This window comes from Notamacropus eugenii, chromosome 2 (assembly GCF_028372415.1).
Source record: "Notamacropus eugenii isolate mMacEug1 chromosome 2, mMacEug1.pri_v2, whole genome shotgun sequence".
Classification (NCBI taxonomy): Eukaryota; Metazoa; Chordata; class Mammalia; order Diprotodontia; family Macropodidae; genus Notamacropus; species Notamacropus eugenii.
In genome coordinates this window covers 189,532,390-189,555,520 of record NC_092873.1, presented here as the reverse complement: position 1 = coordinate 189,555,520, position 23,131 = coordinate 189,532,390, and the positions used below count along the sequence as shown (strand labels likewise).

General features: G+C 37.1%; 1 protein-coding gene across 3 annotated transcripts in view; it reads right to left on the bottom strand.

Moving 5' to 3' along the window:
• The window catches only part of FIG4 (FIG4 phosphoinositide 5-phosphatase), a 150,093-nt gene that overhangs the window by 92,879 nt on the left and 34,083 nt on the right, over positions 1-23,131 (bottom strand). For all 3 annotated transcript variants that reach the window (XM_072643035.1, XM_072643036.1, XM_072643037.1), the window contains exons 6-13: positions 22,651-22,799; positions 20,956-21,084; positions 17,813-17,913; positions 15,962-16,124; positions 13,232-13,329; positions 4,845-4,978; positions 3,576-3,692; positions 710-755 (exon numbers count right to left, since the gene is read on the bottom strand). In XM_072643035.1, coding sequence (XP_072499136.1) covers positions 710-755; positions 3,576-3,692; positions 4,845-4,978; positions 13,232-13,329; positions 15,962-16,124; positions 17,813-17,913; positions 20,956-21,084; positions 22,651-22,799 — 937 coding nt within the window. The remainder of the gene's footprint in view (positions 1-709; positions 756-3,575; positions 3,693-4,844; positions 4,979-13,231; positions 13,330-15,961; positions 16,125-17,812; positions 17,914-20,955; positions 21,085-22,650; positions 22,800-23,131) is intronic.

Sequence of the window (23,131 nt, the reverse complement as noted above, 5' to 3'; positions counted from 1 at the left end):
TAATCCTCCAGGGCTCAAGAAGTTCATGGCTGAGTTGCAGAAATCCCCCAACAGATTTGACTGACAAGAAGGTATTATTGTGTTTCCCCCCAGGATGGTATTTTGTACACTATGGTTATGTTTAATACCTTCCCAGTACCTATCAGTGTATCAGTGTTATGGTATTAATCAAAGTTGTGATAAGGCTTTCTGGAGACAGCCTAAAGTTCCGACTCTTCTAGGACACCTGTCTCTTACTGAACTCCATTAATCTCAGAGGGTGATTTGAGAGCCTCAGATCTAACAGGACTCTCTGATACACTTATATACTGTAGGCTATTGTAGCAATTTATGGAGGTATCATATCCCTCTAATGGACTGCAAGTTCCATGAAGATGGGGACTGTGTATTATCTTAGTTCGGTAGCTCATTAAATCCCCAGCACAAAGTTGATTCTTAATAAATATTTGCTGAATTAAATCCCAATTCTTTTTACTTACAATGGCTGCTATTTCTAGGACAAAGATCCCGTAGAATTCATTAAATGTTCAACATTTGGCATTATGAATATTTAAGAAGAAAATCTCAGGAAGCTATAGAACTTTAAAAAAAATCAATTCTATTTTAAATTATGCCCTAAGCAAGAATTATACCTCTCCACATTTGCTTTCAGACTGCCACATTAAATTCAGTAGATTCACCTACTATTAACCATTACTATTTTCTGTACCTGCAAACGACCAGTGGGAACCACACATCCTCCTAGTTCATTCCACCTGTTTTAAAAGAGAGATTTTTTTTTTCATTTCAGAAGGTAAATTGCATAATGAATTTTGTTCTAGTTTAAAATTACCATAACATCAAAGTATGAGAGCCATGATGTTGCTTAGTCATTCAGTCATGTTTCACTCTTCATAGACAGTACCAATGGATGGTAACACACCAATACTGTCCATGGGGTTTTCTTGGCAAAAGTACTGGTGTGGTTTGCCATTTCCTTCTCCAGTGGATTAAGCAAACAGAGGTAAAGTGACTTGTCCAGTGTCACACAGTTAGTAAGTGTCTGAGGATGGATTTGAACTCAGGTCTTTCTGAGGGCCCAGCACTCTATCCACTAAGCCACCTAGTTGCCTCCAAGAGAGTCATAAAGAATATCAAGAATTGAACTAGTACATGAATGCACAAACCATCCAGAATAGATGGCTGCCATTGCTGTACTACATATGTCTTTGAAAGGAATGTCTATAATGTACCTTAGGAAGTAAATTGTAACATTTTCTCTCCTATTAAAGAAACTCTTGTCAGATCCGACCAAAATCTCTCTTGCCCAATTTTCCTCTTTCACCTCAAAAGCATAAAGAGTCACTATTAAAAAATCTTTCATAGACTAAAAGACATAATTAAATCACTCATTAACCTTCTCTTCTCAAAGTTAAACCATAATAATTCCTTCAACCTTTCCTCCTTGGATTAATTTTCTATCACTTTAATTGTTTTAGTACACCTCTCTCTAGAGTCCCTCCAGTTCCTCCAGATCTTTTTAAAATGTGGTGCTCAAAGAAGATACAATGCTAATTCCAGTAGGATTACTTCCCCATACCTTTCCTGTTCTACATCAAATATATTCAAGAAAAATGTTGACTTTTTATTATTGTTGACTTAGATCATTGGCCAACAATTCAGGGCTGGAAGGGACATTACAGGTCTCCTAGATCAGCCTCCTAAGCTGAAGAAACTGAGGCCCAGAAAGCTTAGATGATTTGCTCAAGTGGGAGAGCCAATGTCTTCTGACTCAAAACTCAATGCTGTTCTCTACTGACCTCAGTGTGTCCCCAAACTTTGTTAAATGTAAAGAGAAAATAAACATGCATAGTATATAATGTTACTTACATTGAGGGAGAAGGGGTGAGTATGACCCTTTTTATACCTATTGAGAGTATGTAATATATAAAGAACTATACCATCTACATTAAATGTCTCATCTTTAACATCATCAAGTCTCCTTTCCAAAGTCCCAGATAGGGACCAAACCTGAGATTTCACTGACTTCTTCTGTTATACTTCAAATACATCTAAGTAAAACACTGACTTTTTATTATTGTTGACTTAGATTAGAGACCAACAATTTAGGAGTAGAAGGGACATTAAAGATCTCGTAGACCAGCCTCCTTAGCTCCACAGATGCAGGCTGGCACCTTCTCTGTAACTCATAGTCTCAGAGTTGCCTAGAACAATGAAAAGTTAAGTGACTTGCCCAGGCTTACACAGCCAATATATTTTGGGGAGTTGGGGAGGAAAAGTGGGAGGGTGGGACCGGAACACATCTTTCTGGCTTCAAGGCTGGCTCTCTATCCATGATATTACTCATGTTCATAGATCATAACACATAATTTAGTATTCTCTGAAAATACTCATGATGCCAGCACACCGATGTACAAATCAGTAACAGAGCAGGACCATAATTTGGTCAGCACCCTCAGTATGATTGAATCACATATGATATTTCTACTCATGGCAGAGGAGTGGCAATTGTAGTACTGGAGTGGGAGGGGGTTGGGGAAAAGAAATGCACATAAATGGTAAGGTAAATGGTAAGGGTGGAAAATATTCTAATATCTGACTTTTGCTACTGCTTTTGCTTCTCCCTACCCCTAACCCCACAATCTGAATCTTCAACCCTGTGAAACTGAAAAAACTTGCAATAATGATAGCACTGACCCTTTATTCATCAGCAGTCAGTCATTCAAAGTCACTTAATACAGGTCTCTTTTTTTCTCTAATACCAAACAAGAATGCAACAGTAAGGAAGATGCAGCTGATGCCTTTGTCACTTGAAGCCCACTTTGCTGAGAAGTGAAGGAAAATGTACAGGGATAGCCTCTGGGATGATGCAGGAGGCTATAAGAAGGAAATAATTAACTTTTGTTACTGTTCCATTACTTTTTGCCACCCTGTTCTGGCCATACTTACATCTCTCTAGCTCTGCCTCACTCATATCCAATTCACTCAAAAGTCAAGACATCACCCTCCTGATGTCACTGGTCCTCTTTGAAAGCAGAAGAACAACAAACATCTCTCCCATAATAATATAAAACCTATAAATCTGGAGGGTGAAAGGACTATAGCAACCTATATTTTCTTTTCCTTTTTTTTGGAGGTAATCAAAATTAAGTTATTGCCCAGGGTCACACAGTCAGCAAGTGTCTGAGGCTGGATTGAACTCAGGTCCTCCTGACACCATGACTGGTGCTCTGTCCACTGCACCACTAAGCTGTCCTGCAACCCGTGTGTTCAAAAAGGGGTATCAGTAATCAGTAATTGCTTTCTTTTTTGTCCAAAGTAAAAAAAAGACCCATTGTAGCTATATACTAGCATAAGGAAACAGCACTATGGGGTGCATTCATAACACAAAGAATATTCCAGAACGTGCTGCTACAGATTTAGGCCACTCAATCATATCAATTAATACAGCCAAAAAGCACAAAAGCTGTTCCTCTTATAGATAACAGATACTGCTGGCATTTAATGTAATATTTCTATCCTTATGACCATTAAAAAAATACTTGCTAGCATTTAAATTTTTAAAACGTACTTACTTTTCATCTGGTCGCAAAATGCTACAGTAGGAATCAGGACGGTTTACAAAGAAGCCTGTCTTCTTCACCAAACTTTCTGCAAGCACATTCAGTCGATCAAGAACATTACATAGTTTGCTGAGAGGGGAAAATTCAAATTTAAAATTAGGTTTTACCTTCAATGAATAAGACAAATACATTCAGGTGGCATACATTCATGGTTTTTATAGAGCTTTAAGTTAGTACTTAATAATAAAATTATAATGATCCATTTCTATAGATGCTGACCAATAACATTTAATGCAAAAACATATGCAAAAGGACTACAACAAATCGAGAATCCCTAATTTCATCATAGGGGCAAATAAGTGGTACTATGGATAGACTGCTGGGTTCCAAAAGCAATGTCCTATTGATCAAGGAACTTTATATAGAAGGTTCCTGGTACAAGGTGTTATGAAGACAGGGGGAGTAGAGGAGATATACAAAAGAATTAAGAGATATGGTCCCTACCCTAAGAAAGTTCATAATCTATTTAGGAAAGACAAAACATAGAGACATAAACTGAAACAATCTGGTATCACTAAGTGGAAAGTATTTTAAAGTACTAACTAAATCCATGTATGAATGGATTGAATTATCCAGAAAAGGCACCAATGAAGCACCATTTGAGTCGTTTTAAAAGAAATAATTGACATATATGGGCAGAGAGAACATACTCTAGTCATGCTAAAATATCATAAGCAAAAGCACAGGAATAGGTCAAATCAAGTTGAATATGGAGCAAAAAGGCTTTATATCAAGATTAACAATCCTTAGTATTTTAGATTTATTATTCAGGCCAAATGATAAAAGGTCTTAATATTGGGAGGAGGAATTCAGATTCATCATAAGTATTAGGGAGCCACTGTTGATTCTTAAATAAATGACAGTTCAAAAGTGATGTTTGAGAAAGAGGATTTGTTCAGCTGAGTACAGAATGGATTGCAAAAAGGAAAGGCTGATATCTTCAAGAAGTAGCAATATCCTCTTGATTAAGCAGAGATGTAGTAATGGCAATCTCAAATAAAGTTTGGGTTTTTGCGTATGTTGGGACAACTTATCTAAGTTGCTTAGGTTTACTCTTACTTCATATGCCAGCAGTTTATAATACCGCTTTGTTAGACACATAAAAGAAACTAAAACATTAGCATTTATTTGCCACAGAGATCAATTTACTACAGAAACCGTTAGTTTCTATTACAAGAGCAAGAACATAGCACAATAACACATAAATGCCCATCCATTTACCTTTTGGTATATTTGGCCATGTCCCAAGGAATATAAACAATAGAGTGTTCAGGAGGCAAAAACTGATTGAGGTAAGTAACAGCGGCAACAAGTTCTTCACTCAGAATTCTTTCATGTTTTCTTTTTTCACGTTCCTTTATTAAAATTTTTAAAAATAACATTCTTAACACTGTAATTATCTTATGTTAGAAGCAGAGATTTTAAAATATCTTTCAGTTTACATAATTTAAAAGTCATAAGGCTAAGGCTACCTACTGAAATCTTAGAACTGAGTGAATAAAGTCACAGGTGAATTAAATGGATTACATTATTTGGAAAACCCCAAGGAAATTAATACAGTAATCTGAAATGACCTAGGCTTAACTTGAAGTCATAAACAAATACACTATTTGTTGGGGTTGGAAGCTCAATTCCGTGTGGACAGTCTCGGGTGGGTAAAGGTGGGAACTTCTAAATCTTAGAGCTCTCACGAGACCCCCCAGGAAACGGCTGGGAATCGAGGTGAACCGAGCTATCTCGTGTATTTCCGCCTCTTCCCGTGAGAAACGTGATGGGAGAGAGATCTCCCCGCCCTCGAGATTGTCCCGGATCTGGGCACACTATTGTTATCTAACAGCACGGTATTTAGATGCAAACTATCCGACTGGAGAGTTAAGTAGGATCAGGGAAGCCTGAAAGCTCTCTTAGCACGTGAGGAGCCAAAGAGGACACAAGGCTCCGCTTTTCCTCCTCTCTCTTCTCTCCCCTCCCCCTCTCTCCCCACTTATACTTCTACTTCCAATCTCTTATTGTAAGATCTTTGCCTCCTTGGGAGATCTTTCTCTTTCCCTCCTAAGGAAGAATTCCCCTGCACTTGTAACTAGACCCTGAAATAAAGCTCAACCCTTGTTCGACTCTGGAACGTCCTTTCTCTCATACGAGCATCCGGTTTGGCCAACCGAAAACCTTGGGATAGAGGTAAGGGAAGACTCGGGTAGCCCACAGGCCTCTAGGCCTGGCAACTATTAAAGATGCCACCTTTTGTTCTGGGTCAGTAATAGAACAGAGGGAGGCAGGAGCTCCACTGTTATTGAAAATATTGCAGCAATCATCTACTCTCTGACCCTACTCATAATCTTCAGCCCAAATGCCTCTTTAATCCAAACCCATCACTCCTCAAGATATGCCTCTCCCTCTATTAGAATAGAAGCTCCTTGCTGGCAGGAACTATCTTAACTTTGTATATGTATCCCATGTAATTAGCAGTATCTGATAAATAATAAGTGATTATTTAATAAATTAAAAATAAATTACTTAATAAATTATTTTTCATTTATTCATTTCCTACTAAGTTTATTTTTCTTTTTTTCTTCCTATCCTTCCTTCTTTTTCTTTTTTCCTTCTCTCCTTCCTTCCTTTCTTCCTATGACTCCCAGACCCACTTCTAACAGATCTATCCTAAACAATTTAAAAGATGAATTCAAATCAAAATTCCTCAAATCAAGACTACTTCCAAGAACAGGGAAAAGTAAGCATTTGGCCCTACCAGGCTGAAGGCAAGTCCAATGTTCATAACTCCTTAGTTTTCAAGGCTAATGAATTAAATTCCATAGGTACAATGTAAAAGAAAATATTTATGGACTTCTTTTTCCAAGGTGAACAAGTCGTTCTAGAGGTGTTTCACAACTAAAGGAGTTAAGTAAAAAGAATAGCACTAATGGCTATACTGAATTACCAGGTAAGATGACTCTTATTTAAAATTAACTTGGTTTATTTATGTATCTAAGGCACTATGTGCAAAATAAGCAGCATGAAATAAAAGACAGAGAGCCAGCTTTGGAGCTGGTGTGATGTCAATCAAAGTTAGGATCTTTTTCCTGTTTTTGTTTTAGCCTAATCAAGTTCCTGGGTTGAGTCTTGACTTCATCAAACAAGAGTCTTTACAAGGAGTAAAGTACGGAAACACTTCTTTAACTAGAAACTGTGTATTTGTATTGTTAATTATTTTAATGCGATTAAAGATCTTTCCCACCCACTGATGGGCCTGCCCACTGTGGAAAACTTAACTAGGGGAGATGTTTTGTAGGAGGGTCCCAAGTACCTTGTGTTTTTTCTACTGAAGCAATGGCTCAAAGGATTGTGATGTGTGATGCCCCCTGGTTCTAAAAAAGATATTAACACTGAGCTGAGGTTTTACTTGGGGGCTTAGATTTTGTAAGAAGGTTTGAATGCCGGGGGGGGGGGGAAGGGGGGGACGAGCCAAGATGGCGGAGTAGAAAGATGCGCACACACTAACTCCGAACCCACAGCCCATAAAACATCTGTAAAAAAGATTCTGGAGCAACAAATTCTGGAGCAGCAGAAGCCACAGAACAACAGAGCAGAAGAGATTTCGGTTCCAGAGAGACCTGACGGGAAAGGTCTGTCGCGCCCCGGACCAGAAGTGGAGCCCAGCTCTGCCATGGCCGTGGCACCGAGAGGAGCAGGCTTCAGGGACGGAATCTCCAGCGGCTGCGTGGGTCCTTCCACCCACAGGCACCAGGGGTGAGTGAGACAGTCTTTTTGGGTGGCCGACAGGGGAGTGGGGTGTCCCCATGGCTCAGGCCCCCTCAGGAGGCAGCAGCAGAGGCGGGAGCAGACCAGGGCTCCCCAAACAGGCAGGAGCCTGGATCCATTGTTGAAGATCTCTGCATAAACCCCCTGAGGGAACTGAGCCCGTGAAGTGGCCCTGCCCCCACCTGAGCACCTGAACTTTATCTCACACTGAATAGAAGCCCTGCCCCCTCCCAAAGCCCTGAGGCTGGGAATCAGCATTTGAATCTCAGACCCCAAGTGCTAGCTGGGCGGATCTGGAGGCGAGGTGGGTGTGGAAAGAAAACTCAGAAGTCAAGTCACTGGCTGGGAAAATGCCCAGAAAAGGGAAAAAAAATAAGACCATAGAAGGTTACTTTCTTGGTGAACAGGTATTTCCTCCCTTCCTTTCTGATGAGGAAGAACAATGCTTACCATCAGGGAAAGACACAGAAGTCAAAGCTTCTGTATCCCAGCCCACTCAACAGGCTCAGGCCATGGAAGAGCGCAAAAAGGATTTTGAAAATCAAGTTAGAGAGGTGGAGGAAAAGCTGGGAAGAGCAATGAGAGACATGCAGTCAAAGCATGAACAGCAGGTCAGCACCCTGCTAAAGGGGACCCAAAAAAATGCTGAAGAAAATAACACCTTAAAAAATAGGCTAACTCAATTGGCAAAAGAGGTTCAAAAAGCCAATGAGGAGAAGAATGCTTTCAAAAGCAGAATTGGCCAAATGGAAAAGGAGATTCAAAAGCTCACTGAAGAAAATAGTTCTTTCAAAATTAGAATGGAACAGATGGAGGCTAATGACTTTATGAGAAACCAAGAAATCACAAAACAAAACCAAAAGAATGAAAAAATGGAAGATAATGTGAAATATCTCATTGGAAAAACAACTGACCTGGAAAATAGATCCAGGAGAGACAATTTAAAAATTATGGGACTACCTGAAAGCCATGATCAAAAAAAGAGCCTAGACATCATCTTTCATGAAATTATCAAGGAAAACTGCCCTGAGATTCTAGAACCAGAGGACAAAATAAGTATTCAAGGAATCCACAGATCACCGCCTGAAAGAGATCCAAAAAGAGAAACTCCTAGGAACATTGTGGCCAAATTCCAGAGTTCCCAGGTCAAGGAGAAAATATTGCAAGCAGCTAGAAAGAAACAATTCAAGTATTGTGGAAATACAATCAGGATAACACAAGATCTAGCAGCTTCTACATTAAGGGATCAAAGGGCGTGGAATAGGATATTCCAGAAGTCAAAGGAACTAGGACTAAAACCAAGAATCACCTACCCAGGAAAACTGAGTATAATACTTCAGGGGAAAAATTGGTCTTTCAATGAAATAGAGGACTTTCCAGCATTCTTGATGAAAAGACCAGAGCTGAAAAGAAAATTTGACTTTCAAACACAGGAATGAAAAGACGCATGAAAAGGTGAACAGCAACGAGAAGTCATAAGGGACTTACTGAAGTTGAACTGTTTACATTCCTATATGGAAAGACAATATTTGTAACTCTTGAAACTATTCAGTATCTCGGTACTGGGTGGGATTACACATACACATGCACACGCACATGTACACACATAGAGACAGAGTGCACAGAGTGAACTGAAGAGGATGGGATCATATCTTTAAAAAATCAAATCAACCAGTGAGGGAGAAATATATTGGGAGGAGAAAGAGAGAAATGGAATGGGGCAAATTATCTCTCATAAAAGAGGCAAGCAAAAGACTTATTAGTGGAGGGAAAGAGGGGAGGTGAAAGAAAAACATGAAGTTTACTCTCATCACATTCCACTAAAGGAAGGAATAAAATGCACACTCATTTTGGTATGAAAACCTATCTTACAATACAGCAAAGTGGGGGAGAAGGGGATAAGCAGGGTGGGGGGGAGGATGGAAGGGAGGGCATGGGGAGGAGGGAGCAATTCAAGGTCAACACCCATGGGGAGGGACAGGATCAAAAAGAGAGAACAGAAGTAATAGGGGACAGGATAGGACGGAGGGAAATATAGTTAGTCTTTTACAACACAACTATTATGGAAGTCATTTGCAAAACTACACAGATTTGGCCTATACTGAATTGCTTGCCTTCCAAAGGGAAGGGGTGGGGAGGGAGGGAGGAAGAGAAGTTGGAACTCAAAGTTTCAGGAACAACTGTCGAGTACTGTTCTTGCCACTAGGAAATAAGAAATACAGGTAAAGGGGTATAGAAAGTTTTTTGGCTTTATAGGACAAAAGAGAAGATGGAGACAAGGGCAGAGAGGGATGATAGAACAGAGAGCAGATTGGTGATAAGGGTAATTAGAATGCTTGGTGTTTTGGGGTGGGGGGAGGGGACAAAAGGGGAGAAAATTTGGAACCCAAAATTTTGTGAAAATGAATGTTAAAAGTTAAATTAATGAATTAATTTAAAAAATAAAAATAAAAAAAAATAAAAGGTTTGAATGCGGAGGAGGACTCTGGAAAGCCACTAAGGAACTGCCCCCTCCCCCCCTCTGAGAAATCATATGTTGTGCTTCCCTCTCTGGTATGGTCAGACAGTTGTACTTGTCTGTTGAATTATGGTCAGGAAGAAGAAGTCATGTCTGTTGACTCTTGATTTCTCTGCAATTTCTTTGAATTTCAGGGTGCTGACCCCTGAATTAGGTGAATGATATATGTACTTGGTTAAAGGAATGATACATGTGCTTGATTAAAGTGATTGTTAACCCCTTGAGAGGTGCTTTCCTTTTATAAATGTAGAACTAAGAACCTGTTGTAGTAGGTCCTCCTGTGTATGTTGGGGTGCTTATTGATACAGCTAGAAGACCTCAGTTCATGTCCTGCTACTTACTAGTTATATGACACAAGGAAAATCAGCACTTTCAGACTATATGTGTGTATGTCCAATACCTACCCCTATATATTTAAGGCACAATAAAATTGTATATATATGCATATATATGTATATATATATGTAAATTACATAGTAGCCTGGTTTTTTTCCTATAAAGCCCTTTAAATCAATAAGAAAAAGTTTTAAGGAATCAAAAGATGTGGCTTCATTCAATCCTGTCACTTTACTAGTTCTGTGACCTTGGAAAAGTATCTTCATGTTTCTTGAGATGCAGCTTCCTCATCTATAAAATGAGGTCATCTATAAGATGACCTCTAAAGCACCACATCTCAAATGTTTTGTTCTCAGATTCCTTTACACTCTTAAGAATTATGGAGGATCCCAAAGAATTTTTATGTGTGAGTAATATCTATTGATATTTATCATACTGGAAATTAAAACTGATAAATTCTAAACTATTTGTTAATTCATTTGAAAATAATAAATCCATCACACTTTAATATAACATGCTTTTATAAAAATAACTTTTCCAAAACAAAATTTTAGTGAGAAGAGTCACATAGTTCTACAAATTTTTGCAAATCTCTTTAATGTCTGCGTAAATAGATGACAGCTGGATACTCCTATCTGTTTCTGTATTCAATCTGTTGCAACGTATTATTTTAGTTGAAATATATGAAGAAAATCTAGCTCCATACAAATGGGTAGCTGGAAAAGGAAGGAATGCTACAATAGGCAAATAATGTTACTGTTATTGTGAATAGTTTTAATATCACAGACTCACTAAAAGGGTCTTCGGGACTCACAGGAGTTATTTTAAGAACTGCTGCTCTAAGGTACCTTCTATTCCTAAAACTATGATCCCGATAATCCTGTTTTTAACATAATTTTGAGGGAGTCTTCATACCTTTCTTATTAAACAGCACCTAAAATCCTCATTTCAAAAAAGAAACCAAGAACGTTATTTATAAATTCCTAATTTTAAGTGGTGGTAGAGTTTCTGTCACCACTATCACACATATGCACACAGACATTTCAACTCTTTCTTTAATCATAGGATTAAAAGGTTTTTCTGAAATGAACCAAATTTCCAATATTCTCTTATCCTTTGATCTATAGGAACCAATGCCACTTTAAAAAAACCAAACAAACAAAAGACTGTTTATATTACCACTAAACAGCAATTTAATCTCCAAGTGCATAATCACCATGTTACTAACTACTTCTGGGTTTGGAACAGCAAAGAAACAATGAACAAGTACAGTTTTTTAAATCTAATGACATTTTAAAATATTCAAATAAATGTACATGAGAATTTTGAAGAAACCACTCTAATAATGACATATCAGACCAATTTTTTAATGTATTCCAGTAACAGAGAATTAAATCTACCATCCTAAATGTGAGTTTCTATACTGCAACAGTAACATTTATAAGAACTCTGTAAAATATAAATAGTGATTCACTTACCAAGTTCATGTAAATTTAGATTGTGTCCTAATGATATCTTTTGAAATCTGATTCTATGAGATGTGGGCTTTTTTTTTTTTTTTTTACCAAATATAGTTTTAAAATTCTTAAATGTTTTGCTACATTTCTCTGTTATCAAACTAATGCTGACTCTTAGGCTAATCTTCAATTTTATGCTGAAAAAAGTCTGGTAGAGAAAGAGAATTCTTCAGATACTCTAATCAAAAATGCTAGAAAAACACCTACCTGACGTGCAAACCATTTATTTAACAGGCTTATTTTCACACACAATAGAATCAAAGAACCAAAGGGGCAAAAATGTTCATTTTTCCTTTGTTCATCAGTGTCCCAGGTTATCAGAAATTCATGCATAACTGGAAATTAACTAAAGCTCATGTCAAATTTTTAAAATGTTAAGGAATCAAAGGAGATAATTTCCTTCAGTCACTTTGCCAAACCAAAGGCTGATAAAGGTAATACTATTATTCTATTGAGGTCCTGTTTCCTTGACCTGGGGCCTAAAACAAATGCTTATAAATGGTGTGTTCGGATTTGACACCACCAGATCCCCATGAGATCTTGTGAATGGTCAGAGAAATTTTAATAAAAAGGCAAAAAGACCAAAGAGGTTAATGATATCAACATATATGTCCCTGAACCATGCCTCTATTTTCATTTCCTAAAATCTGCCTTGTGATTCTACTCTAATAGAAATCTTAGATTCCTAAGATTTAACTCTGTTCTGAGCTATCAACTAAACCTACTTCACCTTCTACTTCCCCATAAGAAGGTCCTGTAGGCCAGAAGTGTCAAACACAAGGCCCATGTCAGTCTGAGCCAGATTAAAATGTAATTGAAAAACAATAACAAGATAACTATAAATAGGATAAAACATAAATAATGTTAATTTGTGATTTTCTAAGTCAATATGTGGCCTGCAGGGATCTTTATGTAAGGTTTAAAGGTCTCATTTCTATTGTGATTGATACTAATGTAGTAAGCTGTCGGTGACATGTCCATATTTCAAAGTACATCTGTGATAGTTTCATTTCCCTGTCTCCTTAACACAGGTGTCCTTAGCTGACGATCAGAGCAGCAAAGGTGGAATACACTGTAGGCTATAGAATAACTTCTTATAGTCTCTTGTTTTCCAGGGAGCAGGAGACGGAGATAAAAATTTAACTTGTATGTGCACCAGACAAAGGGATTAATGGAAGGAACCTAGGTCAAGAAATCAGAAAAACCTGACACTAGCTTTTCAACAAAGAGCCTCTTCTTATCTTCTTGAGTCACAAAGGGAAAGGGAGCATCAGGGAGTCTAGGTAGGAGGCCAACAAGTCAGGAATTAAAGGTAAAGGAGAAAGGGAGACTGAGTTAACCCAGACTGGACAGCCTTGACAAGGGGAAACATTCCATGCTGGGAAATGGTAGAAAAATAGGCAATGAGTCCTCAGGATTGAAGGAAAGGTCACTAAATTTATTTGGATAACATAATAAAACAACACATTATTGTGCCATACCTTCACTAGATTTAAGATGATAATAGGGGAGCCAAACCTCTGGAGCATCTGGTCAAAGTGAAGAGCAGCTATATGGGCAAATGGATCCGCTTGATCCACTGAGAAAAATAAAATGATGCAAACAAAATAACTTGAAAAATCAAGTAGGAGTCATTTTTTTGTTATCTATTTCTAAAAAATAGTTTTCAAAGAAATAGCATTCATTTTGAAATTATTTGAATGTGGCTCCCAAATATCTATAAGAAAACATTGATGTTAAATAGAATTCTGAACCTAAATAACTTCCAGATTCCTAAAGTGGAAATATAATTCATTTCTCAATAATACTTTTAAAAAGAAAAACAAAAATTCAAATATATGTACATAAATATGTATGTTAATAAATAGAAATAGGTAGATAAATGTAAAAATATACATAAGTATATAGCAGAATTCTCTGTTCTAATCAAAGTACATCTCTCCTAGACAAAAGGGACAGCTTTAACACAGTGAAAAGTGTTGGAGAAAGAGTCAGAAGACAAAGGTTCTAGACTGAGCTCTGTTATCAATTAACTGTATGACCCCAACAAGTTAATTCACCATCCTGGGACTTGATTTCCTCCTCTATAAAATGACAGGGCTAGACTAGATCACTGATTCTTAATCTTTTTTTTTTGTCATGGATCTCTGGCAGTATGGTGAAGGTCACAGATCCCTTTTCAGGGTAATGTTTTTAGTAACATAATATAAAATATTACAAAAGAAATCAATTGTATTGAAACACAGTTATCAACATATTTTTAAAAACAAATTCATGGACCCCATGTTAAGAATCTCTAGTTATATGATACTTAAAGTCCTCCTTTACAACATTTCTTTTTACAAAATGGGTCCTAGTAAATTTACTTGATCTCCTAGCTATTAGAACAACATTGTTAACCATAAATTAACCGCTCTAAGAAATCAAGTTCAAATGGTCAGCACTTAATTACTGTCGGACCACATTCTATAATCTATGAATACTCTCACCTTGCTTCAAATTAATATATTTATATACAAGAGGTAAGATAGTAGAAAGCAAATATTTGGCATCAGAAGATCCAAATCCAAGTTCCAGCTTCTGCACTTACTATTCTTGCCTATCATGTCTTTACAATGCCACAGAAATCTCTTTACCCAGAAACTCACAAATTAGAAGTACTCCTTATTCATGTCTCCAGTTCTTCGCAGGCTGCACTCCTCTCCCAACTTTCTCCACCACACCCCACCAGATCTGTTTCTCTCTCCTCCCATTCTCACTCTTTTCAGGTCCCTTTTTTTGTGTAGACTTAATGTATTAAAATATAGGCTCCTTGAGGGAAGGAATATCTTCCTTTTTTCTTGTATTTGTATTCTCAGAGCTGAGCAGTGTCTGGCACATAGTAAGTGCTTAATAAATGCTTGTTTAGACTTGCCTTGTTGACATGGCCTGGACATGACCTGTGACTTAGCCTCTCTGACTTTCAGCTTTCTCATCCATAAAATGAGGATAATAAAATTTGCACTAACTGCCTCATAGAGTTGCTATGAAGATAGTATTTCATAAAGTATACAGCTCTGTATAAATGTGTGTACATAAATTTTCCTATATTCTATATTCTATTTCAAATATTCCATTATAATGGCATAAAATCCTTAGATTTATACAGATGAAGAGATACTATTATAATAAAAATTATTTACTAATTTGGTATTTTAAACCAACATAATTTTATCATTAAAGTAGTGATGGGGTTCAGAATCTGGGAACCTCCCTGAATTCCCCTTGAATCTTCCCATTTGATCTGGCCTTTCTTACTCAAATCTAATCTTCCCATTTGTTCTGGCAATCTCTGAATGCCCATGGGCTTTTCCTTACCGCTGTGCCCAGGTCTCTGTTGCACTTCCCATCCTTGATCCTATCAAAATCCTATTTCCCAGGCTGCTGACCACTCCCATCAAGATCCTCCCCAGAGTCTATATGTATTCATCCCAGGGTACTGGTCATTCCCATACCGCCCCTATCAAGACCATCCCTGGGGCCCCAGACTAGTTGCTGGCACCTGGATTCTTCCCTCCTACAGTCTTATCTGTATTTAAGTTCCATCTTGCCTCCATGAAGGTGCTCAGATTCAATCCAGCTCAGACTCTGTCTAGCTGAGATTCTATCCCGCCCACTTGTGAATAAAAGCATTGCAAATGCTTAGGCTTCTTAAGAGTCAACCCAAGATGGTGAATCTTTAATAAACTTTGTCTTTCTTTGGCTTTAAGAAGACTTGAGTCGAATTCATTCAAGCAGGACCTGGTGTGTCGGTATTCCAGGATCCCCAGCACCCCTGAACCTCAACAGTAGGGTTCATGCCTATACCGTTCTAAAATTACAACAGTTAATTTTTTTAAGCTTTATTGTTCAGTCATTTTTCAGTCATGTCCAACTCTCTGTGACCCCATTTGGGGTTTTCTTGGCAAAGTACTAGATGGGTTTTCCATTTTCTTTTCCAGCTCATTTTACAGATGAGAAAATAGGCAAATAGGGTTAAGTAACTTGTCCAAGGTCACAGATCTAGTAAGTGTCCGAAGCCAGATTTTAACTCAGGTTTTCCTGACTCCAGGCCTGGCATTCCATCCATTGTACCACCTATCTGCTTTTTTTAAACTAGTTCTTCACTAATTATACCCCAATAGGTAAGGTACAATCATTAAAATTATTGCTTAAAAGTATTTTCCACATACATGTAATTGGAGGCTTAGGCATCATCGTTGAAATATCTTGAGACCAATATAAGGGGACAGATCCTCTGACTTGCACATAAGAGGAATAGCTTCCTGCCGTAAATGACATAACAGAAGCATCGCAGAGTATTTGTTCGGTCTCTACTTCATTAGCAACATCACCCTGGAAAAACACAGGCACACACATTGAAAATGCAAAAATACAAGTACGCAGCTAAGTTACAAGGCCTGCCAACATAAATGTCTTGAAAGTAACAAAGGACAGTTAATATAAAACATCAATATAAGTCAAATGATAAGGTTTGAAAGGAAGTTTTCACAGGGAAATAATTTTTAAAAAAACAGAAGAGAGGTTTAAGAAAGTAAAACAAAATCAGATTAAAACTAGTCAATAAAACAAATACTAGATGAAAAGCATCTGGACTCTAGAATTATTCTAGAGAAATACAAACTTGTAATTCAACTGACTGAAATTTTTTTAAGTAAAATAAACCAAACCAAAGGGCAGGATATCAAAAATTAAAATCTAAACCAAGGGGGAAAGAGCCAAGAGATATCAAAATACTGTCAATAGGTTCCTTCTGGCAGAGGAATGAGAAAGAATTGAATCAGATGTGGCACTTCTCACTATCAGAGGCATTAATATCATTTCTATCTGCTTATGCTATAAAAATAGATGATGTGAAAACATGTTTAGCCCATTTCAGAAGATGGTGTTAAAAAAACTCTAGCATTTCAAAAACAAAATTCTCAAAAATGTCTACTGTTGGTTTACTTACTAGCCACTCACCTTGCCCCTAATCAACCAACTTAACACAAACTGAAGGTGATAAAGGCAGGTAAAGTATAGAGTTACAGAGGTGGTATTCCTCTCTCTTGTGGCTAACTCCTGAAACTACATAATTTAGAGAAGAAAAAAAAGTAATCAAATGTTTCCATCTGCCTCCAGCTATTAACCAAGTATGTTATTCCCAGAATGAATATTTCCCCCTGCCTGCCCCATTCCTGTAAGCAGCTATTTACATTTCTGTATTATCCATGTCTTTTTTTACCCACTATGATACTTCAGCTGATAATATCTCTTATCATGCAGGAAATGTATGATCATAAAAGGAAGAAGGACAGTCATATAGCAAGAGAAACAACAGATGGGTGTTAAAAGGCCTAAGAGGAAACTACTGGGGCAGATCTTCCACGAAGGATTTAGGAAAAGACAAAGGATCACAGGGTCACAGATTAGGGGCTTAAGGGGAGCTTGGAGGCCCTCTAGTCCAGCCCACTCATTTTATAGTCCAGGAACCAGGACCTAGAAAGGTTATCCAAGTTACATATAATAAGCAGCAAAGCTGGAATTTAAAGTCAGATTCTTTGATTCAGATCCAATAATCCTCCTTCTACTGTTGACATAGACAAGAAGTGCCCAAAATGAGAAAGCACAGAGAAGATGGCAATCTACAAAGGTTGAGTAATCATATCAATTAGTCAAGGCCTGAGTAACCCCAAGGAATAAGGTGGATAATTTTTCAAAGTGTTTAAAAGTTAATAATTTTTCCGGCCAACTTTTAGATAATCGAGAAGATTTTATATTATCTAATCAAGACACCCTCATACTAAATATTCAAAACCACCATAAAGCTTTTTGGTTTGTGTTTTTGAAGAGGGAAGATAAGGTAACTAGGGTTAAGTGACTTGCCCAAGGTCACACGGCTAGTGTCAAGTGTCTGAGGCTGGATTTGAACTCTGGTCCTCCAGGACTGGTGCTCTATTCACTGCACCATTTAGCTGCCCCATAAAGCTTTTACATACAGCAGCAAAAGAGATATAAATAACTAAAAGGTTACTTTTTCTTACCTCACAGTTTGCACCTCTCTTTAAAAAACGGGTCCCAGCAAATTTACTTGATCGTCTAGCTATGAGAGTAACATAGACTGGTCGACCATAAATTAACAGTTCTGAGAAATCAAGTTAAAGTTCTTTAACACATATGATTGCCAAGCAATATCATGTGAAATCATTTTTTTCTGACACATTAAAATACACTCTGTTGAATTTGTTATACAACACCAAAAGAGTCTTCCCCAAAGCAAAATCTGTTCTCTTTTCAGAGATTATGGCTTATTTTCTTTCTCTCTCCTCCCCAACTCCACTTTCTCCCTTCAATTTCTCTTCCTTTCCCCTTTTTCTTTTTGAAACTAGGTCTCCCTATCTCACCTGGGTTGGAAAAAAAGCAGCTACACATGGGCCCTATTTCACTATTGGTCAGTACCAGAGCTCTGACCTGCTTCAATTCTGATATGGGTTTTTGTCTTTCCTTAAGTAGCCTGGAGGTTGCTTACCAGAGACTCACTATATTGGATGATGAACTTCATTTAGAGTCACCAAATTTGCTTAGTGCAGTTAATAAGTCCAAAGCTCAAGGAATCCACCAGCCTCAAAACTTACCAGTAGGAGAGATTACAGGCACTTACCACCATGCTCAGCAGCAAATTCTCTTAATTCTCATCTGAAAAAAAATTTATTTGAACTTTCCAAACAGCCAAAAGTTACTGAAAGAGAACTTCAATGTATAAGATAAATGAGGAATAACAGATTTTTGGTCCAAAGTGAGGTGTAACAGTAATAAGACTGTTCTTATATATCTCATAAACTGGTTTGGAAACCAAGTTCAAAACTGGAGTTTTTAATAACATTTTGAGCAATGGCACATCACTGGAATAAACAAAGAGTCTTCCAAAGTGGCATCTTTAAAAGATATTTATATAGGATGTGTAAGCACTGGTGTGTTTAAAAAATACTTCAAACAACCTCTTATAGTTTTCCTTTCATAAACTACACTTACAGGCATTTAGCTATCGAAAGACTGATTTCTGAAATCTCTGGCAATATGATCAACAAACTGAAGGTGAGAAGCATGTAAGAAACCATAACAATAGTTATCCACACCTACCCACACTGAGAAGGAAGCAGAGGGCATGGTGGAAAAGATGGCATGCACATTGTACAATAGCATCCCAGAAATGCGGCAAGCTTGGTTCCAACCCTGGTTTGTCACTGAACAGTTGCTTTACCTTGTAAATCGTGTAACTTCTCTAGATCTCACTTCCCTCCTCCTTAAAATGTAAAGGGCCATTGCAGCTCTAACATTCTAGAATTCTATCTGGTCAAAATGACCCTTTTCTTAAATTTGTCTCTAGAGTACTAAACATGGTAAAATGCAGTAAGTAAAAATGAAAATTATAACCATGGTAAAAAAGGAAGGCTTCACAAGACCTCATAAAATTCTATTACAGTTTCTACAAATTACACACTTGGAGATCTTTTCAAAGTTTCTACCTAAACTTATTCCTCTAAGACTTTAGAATACAAAATACCACTTTCACAAACTGTTTTCAGCATAACTCCAAAATAAATTCAACGGGAGAAGGGTAAATCTGAACATTTAAGAGAGGAAACTGGTCCATAAAACCAAGCTCAACACTCTAACTAGGACTCAATCTACGTCACAAAAAAAGACTTTAAGTTCTTCATAGAAACATTTTTCCCCACTGTATAACCCAGGTCCAATCCCACAAGCCTTACAATTTCTCACATCAATCCCCTCCTTTCTACTCCCAGGGACTTCACCCTGGCCTAGGCCTCATAACTTCACAGTTGGGTTGCTACAAATGGATTCTAATACCTATGCATTCTTTGTCTTTCTGTTCCAATCTATCCTACACACTTTTGCAGATCACTCTTCTTGAAACACTGCTTTGCATATGTCACCCTCTGCTTAAAAACTCTTAATAGAATTTCACTGACTACAGTTTTCTTACCCTGACATTCAAATCCTTCTACAATCTGGTCCCTATATTTTCATTTCTCCAATATGATTTTCCATCATTCCCCCATATAAAATCCTCAAGGGCATGGTCTATAGACCCCTGGCATCCCTGAGATACTTTTAGGAGGTCCATGCGGTCAGAGTTCTATTTTCATGAAAATACTAACACTAAGGTGTTATTTATCTATTAAAATACTCTTCCCTTTTTCTGTGTATCTGCATAAGGCCAGATTATCTTTACATACTTCTACCAAAACAACATAAATAAGAGAATCCAACTTGGTTCTATTAAGACAGATATTAAAGAGATCTGCAATCAATATGTAAGGCAATGTCATTGTCTCAAATTTTTTTGTTTTGTTTTGGAAAATATAGCAATTTTTCATTTAGGAATGTGATTCGTGTTTTACAGGTAGTGAGTTTACTATTGTGGTTTTTAAATGAATAAATAAATATTTTAAAGTTTTACTAATTTCTAATACAGTAAATATCAACAGATATAAATAAAAACAGAAATAAAAGTTCTTTGGGGTCCTCAGTAATTTTTAACATTGTAAAGGGATTCTAAGACTAAAAAGTGTGAGAACTGACTGCCCTCCAAGAATCTTCTACTCCAGTAAAAATGCTCATCCTTATTCCTCCACGTGCAGGTTCCCCACTGTCATGTCTCTGTCATACAGCATGAGTGGGACCTACTTCCCATTGGTCTCTGCTCATCCAAGTCTTCATCTCTTCCATGTTGTTAGAGTGACTGCTCTGCTCTTCTGATTGCTGTGAAATTTACTATTTCTGCCATTGTATTTGGTATATGTTAGCTTACGGTGTTATTTATCTTCTTACATTTATATTGTTTCACTAGACCATAAATCTCTTGAGGGCGTGGGGTAAAGCCAGGAAAATGGAAGCCTGAGGACAGGAACTGTTTCTTTTTGTCTCTGTATCCCCAGCAACTCAAAGAGTGCCTTGCACATAGTAGGCACTTTTATAAAATCTCTTTGTATTTCCAGTGCCCAGCATAGTACCCTTCCATTTAATACGTACCTCAGTAAATTTGCTGATAACTAAAGCCTACCTACTGATAAATAATTATGTCTTTGGTTTGCATACAGCCACCTTCTGCCTCTCTAATTTTAGCCCCAAAACAGCCTGGAATATGACCTATAAAGGATACTTGACTGCCCACAGAAGCCATGAATAATATATAGCAGCCAATCACGATGGACAGTGTTTTTTATTATATCCAAAAGTTCACCGTTCCACACATACTTCATATAGGGTTCACTGCAAATCCCAAATACACCTGGAAAAATGAAAATGGATATCAGAAACGTAAAAGAAGTAAGTGAAACTAAGCCCTTCAACTTTTAGTTTTAACTTTAGAATAAATTCAGTGATTGAATGGTGCTGCCATTGTCAGTATGTCTGTTAGCACCACTGAGAACAGTAGGAGGTGCCCAGGGAGGCTCCCTCCAGCTGAGGAGAACTCAGGGGAAATGAGGGAGAGATCAGTTCTAAGCAAAACAAACTAAATAATAACGTAGAAAAATATTTATAGCCATTTTTGAGGTGGCAAAGAATGGGACTCTGAGGGAATCCCCATAAACTGGGAGATGGCTATACAAAATAAGACATATAAATAGAATACTATTGTGCTATAAGAAATAATGAAGATGGTGTCAGAAGAAACCTGAGAAGATTTGTACGAACTGGTGCAGAGTAGAGTAAATAGAACCAGGAGGACAATTTATATGATGATAACAATATTGTAAAGACAGGATCTCTGACCATAATGACCAACCACAATTTCAGAGAACATGAAATATACTACCTATCTCTGGAGAAGTGAAAAACTAGAAGTATAGAATAAGACATAAATATGTGTATATGTATAATTTTCTTTTAGACATGACCACTGCAAAAACTTGTTTTTCTTGACTATATATGTTTATAACAGGGGTTTTGTTTTTCTTTTGTTCTCATTTGGATGGGAGAGAAAAAAGGTGGAATTTTGATAATTAAAAAAATTTAATTTAGAAAAAGAAAAATATACTTTGATTAGCTTTATAAACTGGAAAGTTATCATTTCTCTTAAAATTAGAAAGTTATAATTAGTCCATAATTGTGACCTATAGTAATAAACCTTTCTCCTGCTGTGACTTTCTTATATACATCACATCTACTAGGTGAATTAAGCCAAGGGATTGTGGCATGGTCTTAATTCAAATATCGAATTAATATTCAAGTCTAAAACAGTACCAAGACTTGTGCATATGCACAAGCTAGAAGCTTCACCAAAATTTCAAACACTTATTAAACACTTACTATGTGCCGGGCTGTCCATTCTAGATAACCACTAGAAGAATAAACCTTGCCCGCCTAAGTCATCCCTTATCCAACACAAGGATACTATAGGCTGTATTCATTCTAACCCATAAAGCCTAGACAAAACAAGACTCAACTCTAACTTGCTCTATTCAACTTCTTGTAACATTTTCTGAAACTAAATCAAATTCAGCTGACTTCTAGGAAGAAGGAGTTTGTTCTGAGGTACGCACAAAGGCAAATTCTCCATTTGAAATTTGACCAAAGTTCTAGACCTGAATATCATAAACTTCAATTTTTATTAAAAGCAGATTATTAAATTCTGAGAAATGATGGCACACAATTTCCTGGATGTCACATACATTAAGCTACAAAATGATTAAGTCTGAAAATTATATTGGTCAAATTGACAAATCTGTAGTAATAGTATGGGACAATAAAGACATAAAGGAGTATTTCTTTTTGGAAATTACAGAAAATTTAATGAAGATTTTGTAGCAATCATATATATAACATATCCCCAAATACAGAGAAAGACACTTACCACTGCCACCCTGTGTTATTAGTCCTTCATCTTCAAAGATGTCAAAACTCTCCTGTCGAGTCTGAGCTGTTTCAGTTTTTAACATTTCTAGTGGCATTCTCAAAACAGTCAAGTTATACTGAAGGGAATGGGACAAATCATAGCTGTAACTAAAATTAGAATTTAAAAACTTTAAGAACCACAGAGAAAACTGTAGAAACTTATCACAGCTCTGACTTCCCAAATGAATTATAACTACATAAACTAAATTATTCTGCATTTATTATTTCACTTAGAAGAACTGTCCAAAAATTACAACATAAACTTAATATAGTTATTGTTAGGGAATAATTTCACAATTCACTGCATGAATTACAAATCCAAACAAACAAATCAACAATCACTTATTAAGTGCTATATGCTACATACGATGCTAAATGCTATGGATACAAGGAAAAAGCAAAAACAGTCCCTGCCCTGAAGAAACTTACATTTCTAATGG